The following is a 16,275-nucleotide window of genomic DNA, read 5'->3' as shown; positions in this document are numbered from 1 at the left end:
AGGAGTTTTTATTTTGGATTCAACCGAGTTGATACCATCCTTTATTGAAACATCAACTCCCATTCTCTTTTTCCCTTCGTTTATTCAGCATTTAAGCATGCTCTGGCGTCTCTTCCTGGGTAGTGTTGTTGGCGGTGTCGTCTCAGCATGTCGCTCAAATATAAGAACGACCCTCGCGGCAACCGCACCGACGCTGGAACTTATTCTGGACCCAAGCAAGGACGTTGTTCCTGTGCGTTGTGTAATTGTCGGTGGTGGATACACGGGGTCAAAGCTGGCGTACATGTTTGACAGCATGTTTGATGTCACACTTATTGACGAAAAGAATTACTTTGAGCTCACAAATGACATCATTCCCATCGTGGCAAATCCGTGGAGTGAACTGAATGAGGAGGCATGCCGCCGGCTTTTTATCCTTCATCGCTATTACTTAAAAAGAAGTAACGTTTTAACGGGCACGGTGGACGGCGTTGATGAAGAGGCGGTCACGTTACGCGACGGTCGTCGTGTGTCATACGACCTTCTTTTTATCGCCCCGGGAGAGCGCAAGCCATTTCCCTTTGCGACAAAGCAGCGCACCATCGCCGGTCGCGTGCAAGAGCTGAGGCACTTTAATCAGTTTCTCGGCACCTGCAAGAAGGTGGCGGTACTTGGCGGAGGGCCTGTTGGTACGTCGCTGGCGATGGATCTGGCGCGTAATAGGCCCGAGATGCAGGTGCATTTGTACCACTCCAAGTCGGAACTTATCCCCGCCCTACCAACCACGAGCCGTAAGTACGCAGTTAACGCCCTGCAGAAATGCAAGAATCTTTCATTACACCTCTGTACGCGTGTGACAGATGTCGATGGATGCGATTCAAACGGCAAGCGTATTGATTTAAATTCCTCTTCATTGTTGACGCGGTTGTTAGGGTTTGGTAGGCCCCCGGCGGAACCGGCACGGTTTATGGTTCGGTACGACAAATTACACTTTGAACCGGCTCCGCAGCAGTCCATCGTGAGTCAGGCGTATTTTGGACGCCGTGAACCGCACTTGACCGGTGACAAGGTAGAATCCTCTGGCGAAGAGGAATTTGATTATGTTTTTTCAACCATTGGCGATGTACCACGATGCATTCAGGCAGGAAAAGGGAAGTGCAACATTCTCCAGGAGCATGAGGCACCCGATGGTCACTATCGTGTCAGTACGTTGATGCAATTGTACAAGCGTCCAAATATATGGGCCCCTGGGCGTTGCAACAATCTTCCGTGGGTGCGGAGCTATGGATCGAGCGATGTGCAAGTACGCACAATATTTCGCGGACTGAATTCGGTAGTGTACAACCCGACGGAACGTTTTTTGAGCTCACGTGATGGTGTTCAACCGCAGCGCATGGCCATTCCGCGGTTGTTAGTACGTTTAGGGAATAACGATGCAGTTGGTGCAACTCCGTGGTCAGGAGGCATGGTAGGTCTCTCGGCGTTTCATGAGTTTATGCAGGACCGCAATCATCTCGTGAAGGAGTTTCAACAGCCAATTTTCTACAAGCAGCAAGACCCGGCAAAGGTCAAGCAACGCATCTCCAATTGGGCCTCCCACGAGACGACAGATATTGTCGATTTCTCCCACTTGTAGGAGGTTGTCAACTGATGTGTATTGTTGTTGTTTTTTTGTTTTGTTTTGTTCTTCTTTTGATTAATTGTCAATATGTTATTTTGTTGTTGTTGTTGTTGTTGTTGTTCACATTGGCACAACGAAAGCCTTCCCCGTTAGTTTACGCAATCCTCTTTCCTTCTTGCTGACTGTGGGTTGCTTTCCGTGGATCGTTGCCTAAGCAAAGTTCCGCTCGCACAAGCACACTTTCCCCCTCCTCCTCCTGTTTACTTAGTTTTGAAATATGTTGCCATGGTTTTCCCTCTTTTCCTTCCTTTTCTTTCCTTTTTTTCTTTTTTCTTTTTAATGGCGGGTGGGTGTAGGGTTGTTGTTTTGGTTGTTATTCTGTGGAAATGAGAAGCCATGCCTCACCTTTTTAGCGACTCGTCTGTGTCCTTTTTGAAGCGATTTCAGTTTATTCAACGCGGTAGGCATGGCGAGGTTGCACGGCAGGGAACCATTCCGACAGACACGCTTTCACTCATGGATGTGTTGCTTCATACCAACAGTACATTTACTTTGTTTTTTCACTTGAAACATGCTTTGGATGCCGCACAGAGGAGCGAGAATGCGAACGATGGCACTTCTTCTGCACGACGGACCGATGATTTGGCAAACGCCTTGCATCACCTGCAAGAGGACATGACGGAATTTGATGGTGGGCTCTCAGAGGAGATTTTAGGGCCGATTCTGCTTTCATTTCTTAACTTTTATTTGGATCGGAGCATTGATATGATGTCCATCCGCCGAACGTTATGTACACTCTTTGAGACCACACCATACCTCCGCGAGATGCATGATGACGAAGATAAAAATCAACCATTGAGCTCCAATATTGCCCTGTTGTTGTTAAATCTCTCGAGGGCACTTCTTCACTGTCAGGCCAAAGGGGAAATGTCTTTGAGGAAGAAAAACAGGGTGGTGCAACAGCATGCGTTACCCCTCCTACCCTGGTTACGATCTTGCGCAAGGAATGCAACGCAGAAACCCACCTGGTATTGGTGGGCATCACAGAACTCACGCACACTGTCTATTCTCACGAATGGTGCATTTGTTTATCGTAGCACCACGTGTGAAGCTGCGGCGGATGAGGATGCCATTTTAGTTTCGTATGCTGCACAGCCGGCTCCGAGGAAGCGAGGGCGCGGGGTAGACGATGATGATGTGATGGAGGCGGCGGCGGAAAAAAATAGAAGAATATCTTCAACGTCCCAAACTCACCTGAATGGCGGTAAGTTCTCGCTTGGTGTTGTTCCCATTCCGTATGCGGTACAAGGGATTATTTTGGAATATCTTTCTCCCCGTGCACTTTCTACTGCCTGTTTAGTCTGCAAGGCTTGGTGGAGTCTTATTGATCAATCCCTTACCTTGCGTTTTTATCTGTTTTCCAGTCAGGCTGTGACTCGGGTATTTATTCAATTTTTTGAGGATGATTGGGGAAAGGCGTGGGTGCGGCTGAATGAACTCACCACCTTTCGGCGACTTAGCCTGCAGCGTATGTACATATGCCTCGTTCAGAATCATCTGCATCGACAACGTGCATCTGCTGCGTCAATTGGAGACTTTGTTTTACGTCTTTACAATGAGTTTGGGAAGAAAAGCCCCCAGTGGGAAATGTTAGAAGGGCTTTGGAATGCCATGGAGGTGGAAATGAAAATAATGCCGTTTCTGGCCCTTCGCGATGTGACATTTTCCTCACCTCTTCAAAACGGAACAACTCCGTGTTGCTGCAACGATATTTCACGTGCTGCTGCTTTGGTACAGATGAAACAGGTATTGAGATTGTTGCAAAGCTCCGATTACCCTTTTTTTTCATTATTTAATGAACTGTTAAGGCGGTGGTCTGTGCTTCTTAGTGCGGTGCATTCACCTCCAGCTGTGATGTCGTAATGCTCCTGGTGATATGTACCCCACGATCCTTGCAAAATCCCACTCATTTTGTGAGGATGGATAATAATAATAATAATTATTATTATTATTTTTTTTCTCCCCCTCCTCATTTTTGAATCTCTGAAGTTACACGTTGTTTGTTTTGTTGGCGGTTTACAGAGTGATGGCAATACGATTTTGTTTCGCTGCCAATTGGCAATGCATGCGTATACGGGTGCAGTGTTTCCTCCACACATACGCACAACTCCTCCTGTAGTTGTCATTGTGTGTGTGTGTGTGTTGTTGTTGTTTTTTCCTCTATCTAATTGTATGGATTTTGTATTTTTCCTTCTTTTTCTTCCTCTCCCTTTATTTGTCCCTCTTGTTGCTTTTGTTGTTTTGTTTTGTTGTGGGTTGAAACCCGTGTCGTGCGTATCTTGTAGACGAACGCTGCCACACACACACAAAAAAAAAAAGGGAGGGGGGGGGGAGGGCGGTGATTGCACAAACACACACACACACAGAAAGAGAGAAAAAGAGACAGACAGACAGACAGCGATGTCGGCTGATGAACGATTTGACACCATGCTGTTGGCTATTGCCCAGCAACACGATGGGATTGATTCCATCCTTGACACCTTCTTCTCCTTTCTTGGGAGGAAAACAGACTTTTTCACGCAACCGCAAAAGGCTCGAGAGTCTGTACAGCGGGCGCTGGAGCGTCATCTAGTGCGAGCCGAAGAGAGGCTGCAGAAGAAGCAGACAGAGGAGGCGCTACGAAAGCAGAAAGACGCTGCTTCACGAGTGGAGGTGTTGGAGGACGAGGAAGAAGCGGCATCCAAGGCAGCCGCTAAAGCAGCAGCAGAGGCCGCCAAGCGCAAGGCGGAAATGGAGAAGGCGGCCAATGCGGTAGCCAACGCCAAGGAAGACGAGGATGGTATGAAGCCAAAAGGACTTCCTCCGACCGCAGGCAATGGATTTGACTACGAGCATTACATGTTTTCCCAAACTCTGCAGGAGGTGGAGGTGCGAGTGCCGTTACCCATTGCAAATGCCAAGGGAAGAGACCTTGATATCGTGCTGCAGCAGCGCCATATGCGTGTTGGAATGAAAGGGAAAACGCCCATTGTGAATGGTGATCTCTACGCCGCCGTAAAGGCTGAAGAGTGCATGTGGACTATAGAGGATGGTTCTACGGTTGTTATCACGCTCACGAAAATGAACCAGATGGAATGGTGGAAGACCGTCATTGCCGGTGATGCGGAAATCGATCTACAGAAGGTGGTGCCGGAGAATTCCAAGTTAGATGATCTTGACAGTGAAACGCGACAGACGGTGGAGAAGATGATGTACGATCAGCGTCAGAAAGCGATGGGTTTGCCAACGTCGGAGGAGCAGCAGAAGCGGGACATGCTGGCAAAATTTATGGCGGCACACCCAGAAATGGACTTTTCACAGGCAAAGATCTGTTAACATGATGGTGATGATGATGATGATGCCTGCTTTGCCTGTGAAATGAGTTCACCGTAGGCAATTCTGCCGTCTGTTTTTATTTTCCTCTTCTTTTTTATTATTTATTTATTTATTTATTTATTTATTTAAATAAAAAACTACACACGCACACGAATACACGCACGAAAAGGAAAAAAAAAAAAAAAACGATAAAAATTGGAGAAAAGAAGAGATTTGAGGGGGGGAAAAAAAAACAAAAAAAACTTAAAGGAAAAAAAGGAATAAAAAAAAAAAAAAAGAGGCGTCTTATTTCCACTAAATTTTTTTTTTTCTTTTTTTTTACCGATTTTATTTCTGTCATTTCTGATATGAAAAGACGACAAAAATTTTATTGACGCAATAAAAAAGAAAGAAAGAAAGGAGGAGGAGGGAAAACGAGGAATCAAAAAAAAAAAAAAAAAAAAAAAAAAAAAGAAAATGGGGGCGGGTGAATTGTGTGGGGGTCCTGCGGTTCTCATTCTTTACTCCGCCTTCTTCTCTGCCCCTCGCTGTCAGTCTCTTTTTTTTTTTTTTTTTCTGTCATTTCCGTTTGGGGGGATCGTCATGGCAGTAGGCCCCAGACACGCAGCAGAGTGTGTGAGAGAGAGAGAAGAGGAGGCATCCAACAAACAAACAAAAAAAAGGAGGGCGCCATTTCCACATGTGTTGCCGATGTGACAGGGAAAAGACGATGGTTCGATTGAGGGAGAAGAACAGAGCGGCTCCGTGAACATTCGTCGCGGCTGGAAACGATGCACGCCGCTGGTGCAGCCCGCATGTCTCCTTTCCCTCCCTTTACATTCCAACACGCCGTGTCATTTGCACTTTTGGCAGGGCGGGGGGGGGGGGGGGGGGGTGTAAGCGCCTTTGGTTTGGTTGAGCGGTAATTCCAAAGGGAAATATTCTGCCATTGAAGCAAAGGCATATAAAAAGAAAGAAAAAAAAACCATCCGTGTGTGTAAGTGTGTGTCACCATGCTCCCCGGTAACAGCTGAAATAAAGTTAATGTTGGCAGGGTTGATCGGAGAGAAGTTGCGGGCGGTGCAAAGGCCAAAAAAGAAAAGAAAAAAAAAAACATTTATTTATTTTTATTTATTCTTTTTTTTTTTTTTTCTTCCAACTGCGAGAGCGCAATAAATTGAAAGCAAAAATAATAAAATAAAATAAAATAAAGGGGGAAAAAGGGGGTGACAAAAAGGAAAAAGTAAGAGTTAGCTAGACACAGACAATGAAAGTCTTTTTTATTACAAAAATATGTTTATGGTGTGTGTTTACGCTAAATGGCATGCTTATTGGGCCCATATCCACGGTGACAGGATCCCTGCTGGATCCAGTCGTGCCCAATCCGTCCCCCATGCATGTTGGGATCATGTGCATTCCCCTTTATGGTCATTGGAGGCCTTTGCGATCTGTTGGAGAGGCCTTCACAGAACGTGGACATTATGTTACGTATTTTGTTGAAAACCCTCTATGGTGTGAGGAGATGATGCATCATGATGAGAACACAACAAATTGCATTATAATCCCCTCACGTGGCGCGTTTATGGATCCTACTTTTTTTGAGAAAATGAGCCTTGAACCTTATCCCCAGAAGACGTTGTTTGGTTTTTTGAGGGAAACCGTTCGTCATCATACTTTACATCTTGGTGATTATCTTAAGGAAGCCCAGAACTTACATGCCAAGCGTCCAATAAGTGTATTAATTAGTGATGCAAATACCATCGTTGGTGGGTCTGTGGCACGTGCATTGGATATTCCTTCTGTAATTTCCGTTCCATTAACATCATCAATCCAGTTGGGTATCAACAACCGTATTCCAAATATGGGAAGTGGCTTTCCTGCACGAATGAACATTGGACAACGATTGCTAAATTATATTTCATTGAGTGCGTTTTTTGTATTTCCTCCTTCATTAGATCCTTTTAATAGCCAACGAGCACTTTACAACATTCCGCCCCTTCGTGATTGGAATGAGTTGGGAGGATTCTATGACACGGTGTTACTGCCTTTTATTTGGGGGTTGGATATTCCACAGGAATTATGCCCAAATTTCCATCCACTTGGATTACTGTCTTTTAAGAAAGACCGCATTCCACCCATGGAAAAGGAACTTTCCACATTTCTACATCATTGTACAACAGGTGCCATTTACGTTAACTTTGGGACATTGGTTTCCCTCAATCCTCGCCAAGTTGATCGTATTGCCAAAGCACTTGAACAACTTCCGTATTGTGTCATTTGGAAGATGAAAGATAAACAAAAAAAGGATCTCCCGCAAGGATACTTGAAAAAAATGAAAGAGAAATTATTTATTCGTTCCTATTTTCTTTCTCCTATGGAAATTATGCGTCATAAAAGTCTGTTGGTGTTTATATCACATTGTGGTGATACCTCTATACATGAAGCACTTGAGGCACAATTACCCGTTGTTGGTATCCCTTTCTTTGCCGATCAACCCGATGTTTGTCAACGTTTAGAAGAAGCAGGTGTGGGAAAATACGTCGGACATAAAGATGTATTTAATATTGAAGATTTATTACATGCAATACAATGGGTTGTGCAACATTTGGAACAAATAAAAAAAAAAATGAAACAACTTATTCGTATTTCCAACTTCCTTGGAGGTGCAGAAAGGGCTGTTGACATTATTGAAAGTCGTTACCGCAATCAACTTCTTAGAAGAAATGAATCTTTTGAAAGATGTGTGATATTTAATGAGAATGTGGAGTTGGAAACACGTCCAGTTCGTAAGGCACAACTTGATATTTTATTTTTATGGTTTTTTGTACTTGTCCCGTTATGGCTTTTTGTTTTTAACTGCATTGGGAAATGTTTATTTTGTCTTGAGGGAATCATGCGGTCAAACAAAACTTCACCTTTGAAAAAGGCATCGCACTTCAGCGTCTCCCCAAGACCAACACAACGTGAGAAGACGGATTGACATGAAACGTCCGTTTCTCCGTATTTTACGCCTTTTTTTTTTTTTTTCTTCTGAAACTCTTCTGAAAAGAGCAACGACGGCAAGGATGACTGCCCAAAATATACACATGCATGCATGCGTACGTAAAGATATATATTTATATACCAGTGATAAAAGGGAGGACAATTTTACGTGCGATTCTTTTCTTCTCCCTCCCTCTCCCTCTCTTTCTTTCTTTCTTTCTCTATTCCTCTCTTTTGTTTTTTTTTGTTTTTTTTGTTCTCTTTTTAATTTTTGGTTGACTGCGATGGAAAGAATCAAAAAGAACCGATGACGATCAGATGAGTTTCATTTTATTACTTTTTTTTTTTTTTTTTTTTTTGATTCCCACCGCTGGCGGCAGGGTATTGTGGCTAGAGGAAGCTAAAGCATTCCGCTTTTTAAGGAATAATATCTCCAATTCTAACAGATTACACCGTGTCTTGAGAGAGGTTATCGGAATATATACTTGGGATAAACATCGAGGGTATGACGAGGCCACTGCCTTTCTATTGCCCCCTTCTTTTTTTCCGTTCTATTTATATAGACAAGCTCAGGATTCAGCCAGCAGCACAGGCAAATATTCAACGTAATTAAACAGGCGTTACCTTCACACGGAAATATCAATCACGAGTCAAAATTCAAGCGTCAAGGTGAAAAGAATGCCCCGATTGCTCCTTTACGTGCTTGTTTTGTTTTTCCTTTTGAATTTTTGCCCCAATGTGCCTGCTCATGCCCTGGCACCCGAATCGAGTCGAATTGAGCTGTTTAAGCGTAGGAATTCGACGGTGCCGTTTGAAGACAAGGGCAAAGTCACCGAGCGGGTTGTCCACTCGTTCCGCCTTCCCGCCCTTGTTAATGTGGACGGGGTGATGGTTGCCATTGCAGACGCTCGCTACACGACATCCAATGACAACTCCTTTATTGATACGGTAGTGAAGTACAGCGTGGACGATGGGGAGACGTGGGAGACTCAAATCGCCATCAAGAACAGTCGTGTATCGTCTGTTTCTCGTGTGGTGGATCCCACAGTGATTGTGAAGGGCAACAAGCTTTACGTCCTGGTTGGAAGCTACAATAAATCGAAAAACTACTGGACTTGGCAGCCTGATGGAAGCGACTGGGATATTCTGCTTGCCGTTGGTGAGGTTACGAAGTCCACTGCAGACGGCAAGACAACTGCGAATATCACATGGGGGAGTCCCGTGTCACTGAAGGAATTTTTCCCGGCATACATGGAAGGAATACCTACAAAGCAATTTCTCGGCGGTGCAGGTGTTGCCACTGTGGCGTCCAATGGGAATCTTGTGTACCCTGTGCAGGTTACGGACATGAAAAAACAAATTTTTTCCAAGATCTTTTATTCGGCAGATGAGGGCAAGACGTGGAATTTCTCAGAGGGTAGGAGCGATTTTGGCTGCTCCGAACCTGTGGTTCTTGAGTGGAAAAATAAATTCATCGTAAACACCCGGGTTGACCGGGCGCGCCGTCTGGTGTACAATTCCGGTGACATGGAGAGACCGTGGGTGGAGGCTGTCGGCACGCTCTCGCGTGTGTGGGGCCCCTCACCAAAATCGGACCAGCCCGGCAGTCAGAGCAGCTTCACTGCCGTGACCATCGAAGGAATGCGTGTGATGCTCTTCACACACCCGCTGAATTTTAAGGGAAAGTGGCTGCGCGACCGACTGAACCTCTGGCTGACGGATAACCAGCGCATTTATAACGTTGGGCAAGTATCCATTGGTGATGAAAATTCCGCCTACAGCTCCGTCTTGTACAAGGATGATAAGCTGTACTGTTTGCATGAGATCAACACTAACGAGGTGTACAGCCTTGTTTTTGCGCGCCTGGTTGGCGAGCTAATGATTATTAAATCCGTGCTGCAGTCCTGGAAGAATTGGGACAGCCACCTGTCCAGCATTTGCACCCCTGCTGATCCCGCCACTTTGTCGTCAGAGCGTGTTTGTGGTCCCGCTGTCACTACGGTTGGTCTTGCTGGCTTTTTGTCCGACAATGCCACCCAAAACGTATGGGAGGATGCGTACCGCTGCGTCAACGCAAGCACGGCAAATGCGGAGAAGGTTCCGAACGGCTTTAAGTTTGCGGGGGTTGGCGGAGGAGCACTTTGGCCGGTGAGCCAGCAGGGGCAGAATCAACGGTATCACTTTGCAAACTACGAGTTTACGCTGGTGGCTTCGGTGACGATTCACGAGGTTCCGAGGGACGCGACTCCTCTGCTGGGTGCGAGCCTGGACTCTTCTGGCGGCGAAAAGCTCCTGGGGCTCTCGTACGACGAGAAACACCAATGGCAGCCGATATACGGATCGACACCGGCGACGCCGACGGGATCGTGGGAGGTGAACAAGAAGTACCACGTGGTTCTTACGATGGCGAATAAAATGGGCTCCGTGTACATTGATGGAGAACCCCTAGCGGGTTCAGGGCAGACCGTTGTGCCAAACGAGGGCACGCCTGACATTTCCCACTTCTACATTGGCAGTTATAACAGCAGTAATATGCCTACGGAAAGCCATGTGACGGCGAAAAACGTTTTTCTTTACAACCGTCAGCTGAATGCCAAGGAAATCAGGACCTTGTTCTTGAGCCAGGATCTTGATGGCGTGGAAGAAGACAAGGACAGCAGCGACGACGGAGACGACAACGACGGAGACGACAGCGACGGAGACGACGGCGACGGTGCCCACAGTAATTCGTCGAGCTCTTTTGGCGGCGGTGCATCGTCAGTGTCTGCTGGTGGGAGGAATCTCGTGTATGTGTGTGCTCTGGTGCTGCACCTGCTTGTCCTTGTTTATTTTTGACTGATATGGCTGAAGAGATGCATTATATAAGTTCATATATATTTATGAGTGGTTGAGATGCTAAGCACGCCGTAGCTGTGTGCCTGCACGTTCAGAATATATGTTTACCTTTCTTTTTTTTTTTATTATTGGCGTTTTGCGATACTGTCGAGCTTTTGAGGAGGAAAACACGGGGCGTCCTCAAAAGCGTTCTTGTTTATGTAGAGCCGCACCTTCATACCACAATGTGCGGAAAGCAAAATATTTTTTCAGTTATGTGGGAATAAGTGGATTTATTGTATGAAGGATAGGGTTTATGTAACACCAACAGCTGCGCAGAGCTATGGAGGCAAGAACTGTGTTTCCTTGCAGCATCCCTTTTTTTTTTTTTTGCACCACAAGTGAACGTAGTGGATCAACCGTATGTGTTTCATTAGTGGTATTTTTTACAACAAAGAGTTTTTTTTTGTTTTTTTTCTGGGATTTAAATGCGCGGTATATTGTGATCTGCTGGGGAGGGGGGAAGGTGCGCTGTTACCCCGCTCTAATTCTCACTGTCGTGTGCGTGCTGCATTTTCCGTCTTTTTTTTTTGGATGACAGCACCTTTAAGAGTGTTCTTTTCTGCGAAGTGAGAAGCTTGTTGTCCTTTGGAAGGTTGATTTTCAGCGGGTGTGCGGGTCTTGTGCGCGGATGTGGCCGAAGTTTTGGTGTTGATTGCCGCTATTTTTGCCAGCACCATCTCGAAAGCAGGGAAATCTCTTTTTTTTCTCTTTTTTTTTTTTTTAAAGAAACGGTGTCTCTTTTGTTTTTACATATTTGGGCCTCCGAGTCAGCAGTGAAAATATCGCCGGCGCCTTGGCTTGCCGTTTTGGTCTGCATTGTTTGTTTGCCCAATGGTCAGACGGCTCAAGAGACTCCCGTCAAGCATTACTGCAGCGCATCACTGTGGATGCAGGGCTGTGCGCTGCCAATTTCGCGGTGGCTGCGGCTGCACCGCACAATTACCCGCCCAGGTGTGCCCACTTCACGCGGAATTGTGACGATACGCGAGGAGTCAATGTAGCGCGGCTTTGAAGCTTTGGCCGGAGGCTGAGACAAAACCGCCGCGACACCCACAAGACATTGGGCGCGGGCTCTGTAGGAGCAGTCAAGCCGCCCGGGCTTGGCTTTCCGACGTCGGACAAGTGAGTGGAACCTGCGTTGTGCTGAGGAGGGTCACAGCCTTGACTGGCCAAAGGTGTAGACACTGCGGGGGTGCACTAGATCATACTGGCGCCAAAAAATGCGCTTTTGATTGGCACTTCAATCCTTATCCAGCGATTTCGTCCTTTGCACGCATAGGGAGAGAAGGTGATCTCTCATCTGCGTATTTCTGCCGCATCATTGCTGTTTTCTGCAGCAGTGTGATTTCACCAATAATCTGAGGAGCGTTGCACACACTGCGGTAAACTTCTTTCTTCTCCATGTTGCAGTCATGAATGGGTTGAAACGACGACTGTCTGTCGGCTGCTACTGCCGTTGTTGTGAGGCGACTGCCCGCGTCTTTGCGGAGGACACTTTCTTACCACACAATGTGACGGACGTGCACATGCAACAAGGCGCTAAACTCTGCGCTGCGGAGAGCGAATCGGCCATTCATTTTCCCAAACATGTTTATGAGAGGGACGTAGGGGTGGCCACTTGCTTTCTGCAGGAAGGCAATCGACTCTACCACGATGCGCTCATATGAATGAGTATATTTCTTTCTTTTCGTGACTCTTATGCGTGCAGCGCGAGGTCTGTCTTTGACATACATCGGATCACAGCTGGCAACTGTGTCGTACGCAATGTCACATTTTATGTCGACACACACACGTGCCGAGTGCGAGCAAAGACAATATCAAAAAATGCTCAAAAGCACATCCGTGAGTGCTGCAGCAAATTGGCACGGATGCTCTCTTTTTATTTTGTGACGGGACAATGCGATGGTGCGCCCTGCGCCTGTTGCCTGCGCTCTCATAGGCACGTTCTGAAATGGAGCGCGTCGTTTTGCGAAAAGGCTCTGTGTGTCAACGCGACAGGGAAACACGGTTGGCGGTGGCAGGAGTCCCTCCCGGAACGGCACTAGAGTGCCGGGTTCCCGGTGTCGGTCGGTCGCCGAGGTGGGGACGGCTCTCAGGGATTGCCCCGAGCATTGCTTCTTAATGCCGTTGTTGTTGTTGTTGACGGCAAATTTTTGATGGGAGAGCGAGAGTGTGCGTGCCGCCGTGGGATTTCTCACAGTGGGAACTCGTTGGAGCGATGCATGTGCTTTTGCCTCACGGATGTGGTGTTTTGGATCCCTATTTCACGCTATTCGGTGCCGCAGAAGTGGACGGTGACGTGATGCTGTCACGAGCTGCACGGGCGTGGTGGACACGGTTACATGAGCCTGTGGAGGACCCGAGCAATTCCAAGTGTACTATGCGGTTTGGGTCCACAAAGAAGGAAGAAGCACCGGGCAGCTGAGGGGAGTTGCAATGCACGCGGCTGCGGAAGGCCACACGCATTGTTTGGCTCACGTTGACTGCCACTTTGGGGGCTTTTTCTCGAGGCTGGGAATCCTTTTCGTTATTTGGAGGTAATTGATGACACCAATCGTGGAGGGCGTTTTCCTCCATACGAGGATGACGCACGGGAGACAAGGAAGAAGGAGAGCGACGCCTCGCCGGAACGGCGGCCGCGGTAACGTCGGCGAGACTCGGGATTGTTTGCACGGCCAGCCGCATGCCCTCTGCCGGATGTTCCTTGAGGCGTTCATTGGCCCGAGTGTGAGACACAGGCACCGAAACGACCGTCTCATCACTTCTCCGTTGCAAAAATGAGACGACGCACGTCAGGCGTGGCAGGTGACACCCTCTGCGAACCTCCTCTCTCCTCTGTTTCAGACCTCGGCATTTTCTGCATGTGGACAGCGCTCCCATTGGCCGTCTTCTGTGACACGAGAGCCGCCTGTATTCCTCTCCGTCGCATTGAAGAGTCGTGAGGAGGGTTGAGGCTGCGTTGAGGAGCCGTGTGGCCTCTGCGAGCATTTCCACTGCCATTCGGAGGTGCTGAATTTTGGATTGCCGAAACGCCACTTGAGTGCTTGCGTCTGAGGCTCGCATGACTGAGCAGCAAACGTGTTTGCGGAGGTGAAGGAGGGCCACGCCATTGGGAGGAGGAAGAGTGAATGGGTGGGTGGGTGGTGTCCGTGGCCCATATGTGGTGCCCGACTGGCGCTTCACGTTGTTTGGTGCTGTTATCACTTGCATCCACAGAGAATGGCTTTGGCTGCAGCGCCCACGAGCTCCTCTGTCGGTGGTTGAATGAGGTTGCTCTAGTGCTGTTTCCCCCAACTCTCTCGGTGTCTGTGCGTTGCGTGTGTTGTGAGCATGACTCTTCTTCCGTGCTGTGCATTTGCCTCATGAGCCGCCGATGGCCTTTGTGGCATATATGACGATTTGCCGTATTTTGTTGGATTGTGCCCTGGCCTCCGCCGCGGAATGACGGTTTGACTGGAGGCGTTACTTTTTCTTTATTGTGATCACGTGCGATGTGTATGGGAGGCCTCTCGGGGAAGAGCAAGTCGACATTGTTGTGAAACGCATGTATGATGCCACACTCCTCATTGACGCGGAATGAGTTGAGGGTTTTGCATATAAGCTCCTGTGCATTCTTGCCGTGGTGCTCCTTATGCATGGCACATGGCGACGACTGGCTGAGAATGTTCAGAGGGTTTATCAATGAGCCGAGGGGAGCATAGCGTTTTTCGCTCATTAAGAGCCCGGGCGTCACGGATGATGCATGAGGCAAGCAGAACCTCGTGCATGGCGGAATGAAGAGACGAGGGGCTGATTGTTTGATTGTTACTGACGAGCCCTGTCTCACTGCCTGGAGGGGGCTGTTGTTCGCTGGGGCAACCTGTTCTGTGTGTCCAGACACTCCTTGCGCCGAGTGGCGAGGCGCCGTGTTGGTGTGTGCGGCACCGTCATGCGGAGCAGCAGTGTGACGTTTACGGACTGCGTGCCTGTGAGCTGATGAATGTGGCGGGAGGCGTGTCTGAGGAGAATCCACGAAAGGAGGAGCGACATGCGTTTGGCGGTGCTGCTGTGCGGTGTGCGAGGGAGGAAGAAACACAATTGCTTTCTGACATGTCTGTGAGTGTGCCACGTCCACCGATGAGATCTCAGGGAGAGGGACAGGAGGGAGTGAGACGGAGACTGTGCGCACCCACCGCGGCGAGTGGTGCCAGAGGATGCGGTTGCCATTACGACGGGTGCAGCGGCCGCCATGCGTGCAGGAGGGCGTCACCTGCATCATTTTGCCTGCAGAGCTTACAGGTGCTGCGAGGAGGTGCAGACGACCTCTCGTTATTGGGACGCTGAGGCTGGTCTTTCCCTTTCTTGAGCGGGAGAAGCAACTCTTCTTGCACGTGACGTGCTGGTCTGCATCGATGCTCCCAACGGGGTGTCACGCAGCCGTGCCGTTGCAGTGCAACTCTCGCGCTCCTCACTGCACACGTGGCTCCCTGTCGCTGGGCTTATTTGCAGCGCCATGGCCTGCGGTACCCCATTGGGAGGCTGCTCACTTGTTTTTCTTAATTTTTGTGTGCTGTTGATGGGGGTACTGGGGAGTAATGGCTGCGGGGATGGTGATTTTGTGTTTTGCTTTGAGTGGTGGCGGTGTGTACTGCTGTTGTGTTGCCTTTCTGCAGCTGTTGCCTGTTGCTCCCCTCCAAGAAGGAAGTTACTACCAAGCGCTAAACGCTACTGTGAGATTCGAGGGCTCTGAAGGACCAACAACACACACACACACATTTATATGCTCTCACGTGTTGCTGCGGTGAAGGCACCCCGCACACACAACCGTCGCCGCGTGACCGGATCCAGCGGAAGGAGGAGGGAAGGAGGAGAGAGTGAGCCGCAGAGGCCCAACATGTCCCGGCGTGTGTTTACTTCCGCGGTGCTCCTCCTCGTCGTGATGGTTTGCTGTGGCAGTGGAGCTGCGCACGCGGTGGAGAGTAATTCGGGGGATGCGCAGCTGCCGAATGAGGTTGCTATTCTTGTGCCAGAGAAGACGCTGGTGGTGTCAAAAGGTGGGAAGGGCCAAAGTACAACGAGGAACTCATTTGCCGCTCCTTCTCTCGTCCGCGCTGGTGGAGTAATGACTGTGCTTGCCGAGGGTTGGATCAAGTATACTGGATCGCACAAAACATCGAGTGAGCTTGGTTCTGCCGATATTGTGGCTGGGTACATCAGCGCTGCGGAGACGTGGCCATCCATTGTCGCTGAGGTCACTAGCACGGAATGGAGGGTACACACTGTCCTTGGCGATGGGAATGGCGATGATCTTGTGGGCGTTTTGCGAAATCCCACATCAGTTGGAGTGGACAATAAGGCGTTTCTACTTGTGGGAAACTATAGTATAAAATTTGACGCTACTAAAAATATTTGGCAGGAGGTTGGCTGGGATATTCGAATGCTTGTGGGTGAGGCCACGCACTCCTTATCCAGCGGTCGGGGTG

General features: G+C 48.5%; 6 protein-coding genes across 6 annotated transcripts, besides 23 other annotated features; all 6 read left to right on the top strand.

The window, feature by feature from the left end:
* Window positions 1–1,843: part of a sequence feature (heterozygous, non-Esmeraldo-like haplotype) that runs on past the window's edge.
* Tc00.1047053508857.70 (hypothetical protein, conserved) lies at window positions 98–1,615 on the top strand (the record flags this gene model as incomplete). The annotated part of the gene is made up of 1 exon (XM_810178.1): window positions 98–1,615. The coding sequence occupies one exon, from the start codon at window positions 98–100 to the stop codon at window positions 1,613–1,615; it is 1,518 nt and encodes a 505-aa protein (XP_815271.1).
* Window positions 1,689–1,721: a microsatellite.
* Window positions 1,844–2,254: a sequence feature (areas merged during assembly that could not be assigned to a particular haplotype. This can correspond to areas where the two haplotypes were merged or to regions with more than two copies in the genome that were merged during assembly.).
* Window positions 1,897–1,937: a microsatellite.
* Window positions 1,997–3,523, top strand: Tc00.1047053508857.60 (hypothetical protein, conserved; the record flags this gene model as incomplete). Its single annotated transcript, XM_810177.1, has 1 exon — window positions 1,997–3,523. One exon carries the CDS (start codon window positions 1,997–1,999, stop codon window positions 3,521–3,523), a length of 1,527 nt encoding a protein of 508 aa, XP_815270.1.
* Window positions 2,255–8,295: a sequence feature (heterozygous, non-Esmeraldo-like haplotype).
* Window positions 3,584–3,619: a sequence feature (AT_rich).
* Window positions 4,007–4,058: a microsatellite.
* On the top strand, window positions 4,061–4,975 carry Tc00.1047053508857.50 (hypothetical protein, conserved; the record flags this gene model as incomplete). The annotated part of the gene is made up of 1 exon (XM_810176.1): window positions 4,061–4,975. One exon carries the CDS (start codon window positions 4,061–4,063, stop codon window positions 4,973–4,975), a length of 915 nt encoding a protein of 304 aa, XP_815269.1.
* Window positions 4,977–5,000: a microsatellite.
* Window positions 5,073–5,103: a microsatellite.
* Window positions 5,200–5,252: a microsatellite.
* Window positions 5,399–5,432: a microsatellite.
* Window positions 5,827–5,849: a sequence feature (GC_rich).
* Window positions 6,071–6,109: a sequence feature (A-rich).
* Window positions 6,146–6,166: a microsatellite.
* Tc00.1047053508857.40 (UDP-glucoronosyl and UDP-glucosyl transferase, putative) lies at window positions 6,222–7,934 on the top strand (the record flags this gene model as incomplete). The annotated part of the gene is made up of 1 exon (XM_810175.1): window positions 6,222–7,934. The coding sequence occupies one exon, from the start codon at window positions 6,222–6,224 to the stop codon at window positions 7,932–7,934; it is 1,713 nt and encodes a 570-aa protein (XP_815268.1).
* Window positions 8,116–8,202: a sequence feature (GA-rich).
* Window positions 8,274–8,295: a microsatellite.
* Window positions 8,292–8,383: a mobile genetic element.
* Window positions 8,296–8,338: a sequence feature (haploid, non-Esmeraldo-like haplotype).
* Window positions 8,339–10,825: a sequence feature (areas not merged during assembly with more than two copies in the genome that could not be assigned to a particular haplotype).
* Window positions 8,615–10,771, top strand: Tc00.1047053508857.30 (trans-sialidase, putative; the record flags this gene model as incomplete). The annotated part of the gene is made up of 1 exon (XM_810174.1): window positions 8,615–10,771. The coding sequence occupies one exon, from the start codon at window positions 8,615–8,617 to the stop codon at window positions 10,769–10,771; it is 2,157 nt and encodes a 718-aa protein (XP_815267.1).
* Window positions 10,568–10,649: a microsatellite.
* Window positions 10,826–11,328: a sequence feature (areas merged during assembly that could not be assigned to a particular haplotype. This can correspond to areas where the two haplotypes were merged or to regions with more than two copies in the genome that were merged during assembly.).
* Window positions 11,329–16,275: a sequence feature (areas not merged during assembly with more than two copies in the genome that could not be assigned to a particular haplotype).
* Window positions 11,511–11,535: a microsatellite.
* Window positions 15,573–16,275, top strand: Tc00.1047053508857.15 (trans-sialidase, putative; the record flags this gene model as incomplete). The annotated part of the gene is made up of 1 exon (XM_810188.1): window positions 15,573–16,275. A coding segment is annotated over one exon (703 nt), but the record flags the coding sequence as incomplete, so codon positions are not given.

Source organism: Trypanosoma cruzi, genomic scaffold (assembly GCF_000209065.1).
Source record: "Trypanosoma cruzi strain CL Brener 1047053517081 genomic scaffold, whole genome shotgun sequence".
Classification (NCBI taxonomy): domain Eukaryota; phylum Euglenozoa; class Kinetoplastea; order Trypanosomatida; family Trypanosomatidae; genus Trypanosoma; species Trypanosoma cruzi.
This window is presented reverse-complemented; position numbering and strand designations above follow the sequence as displayed.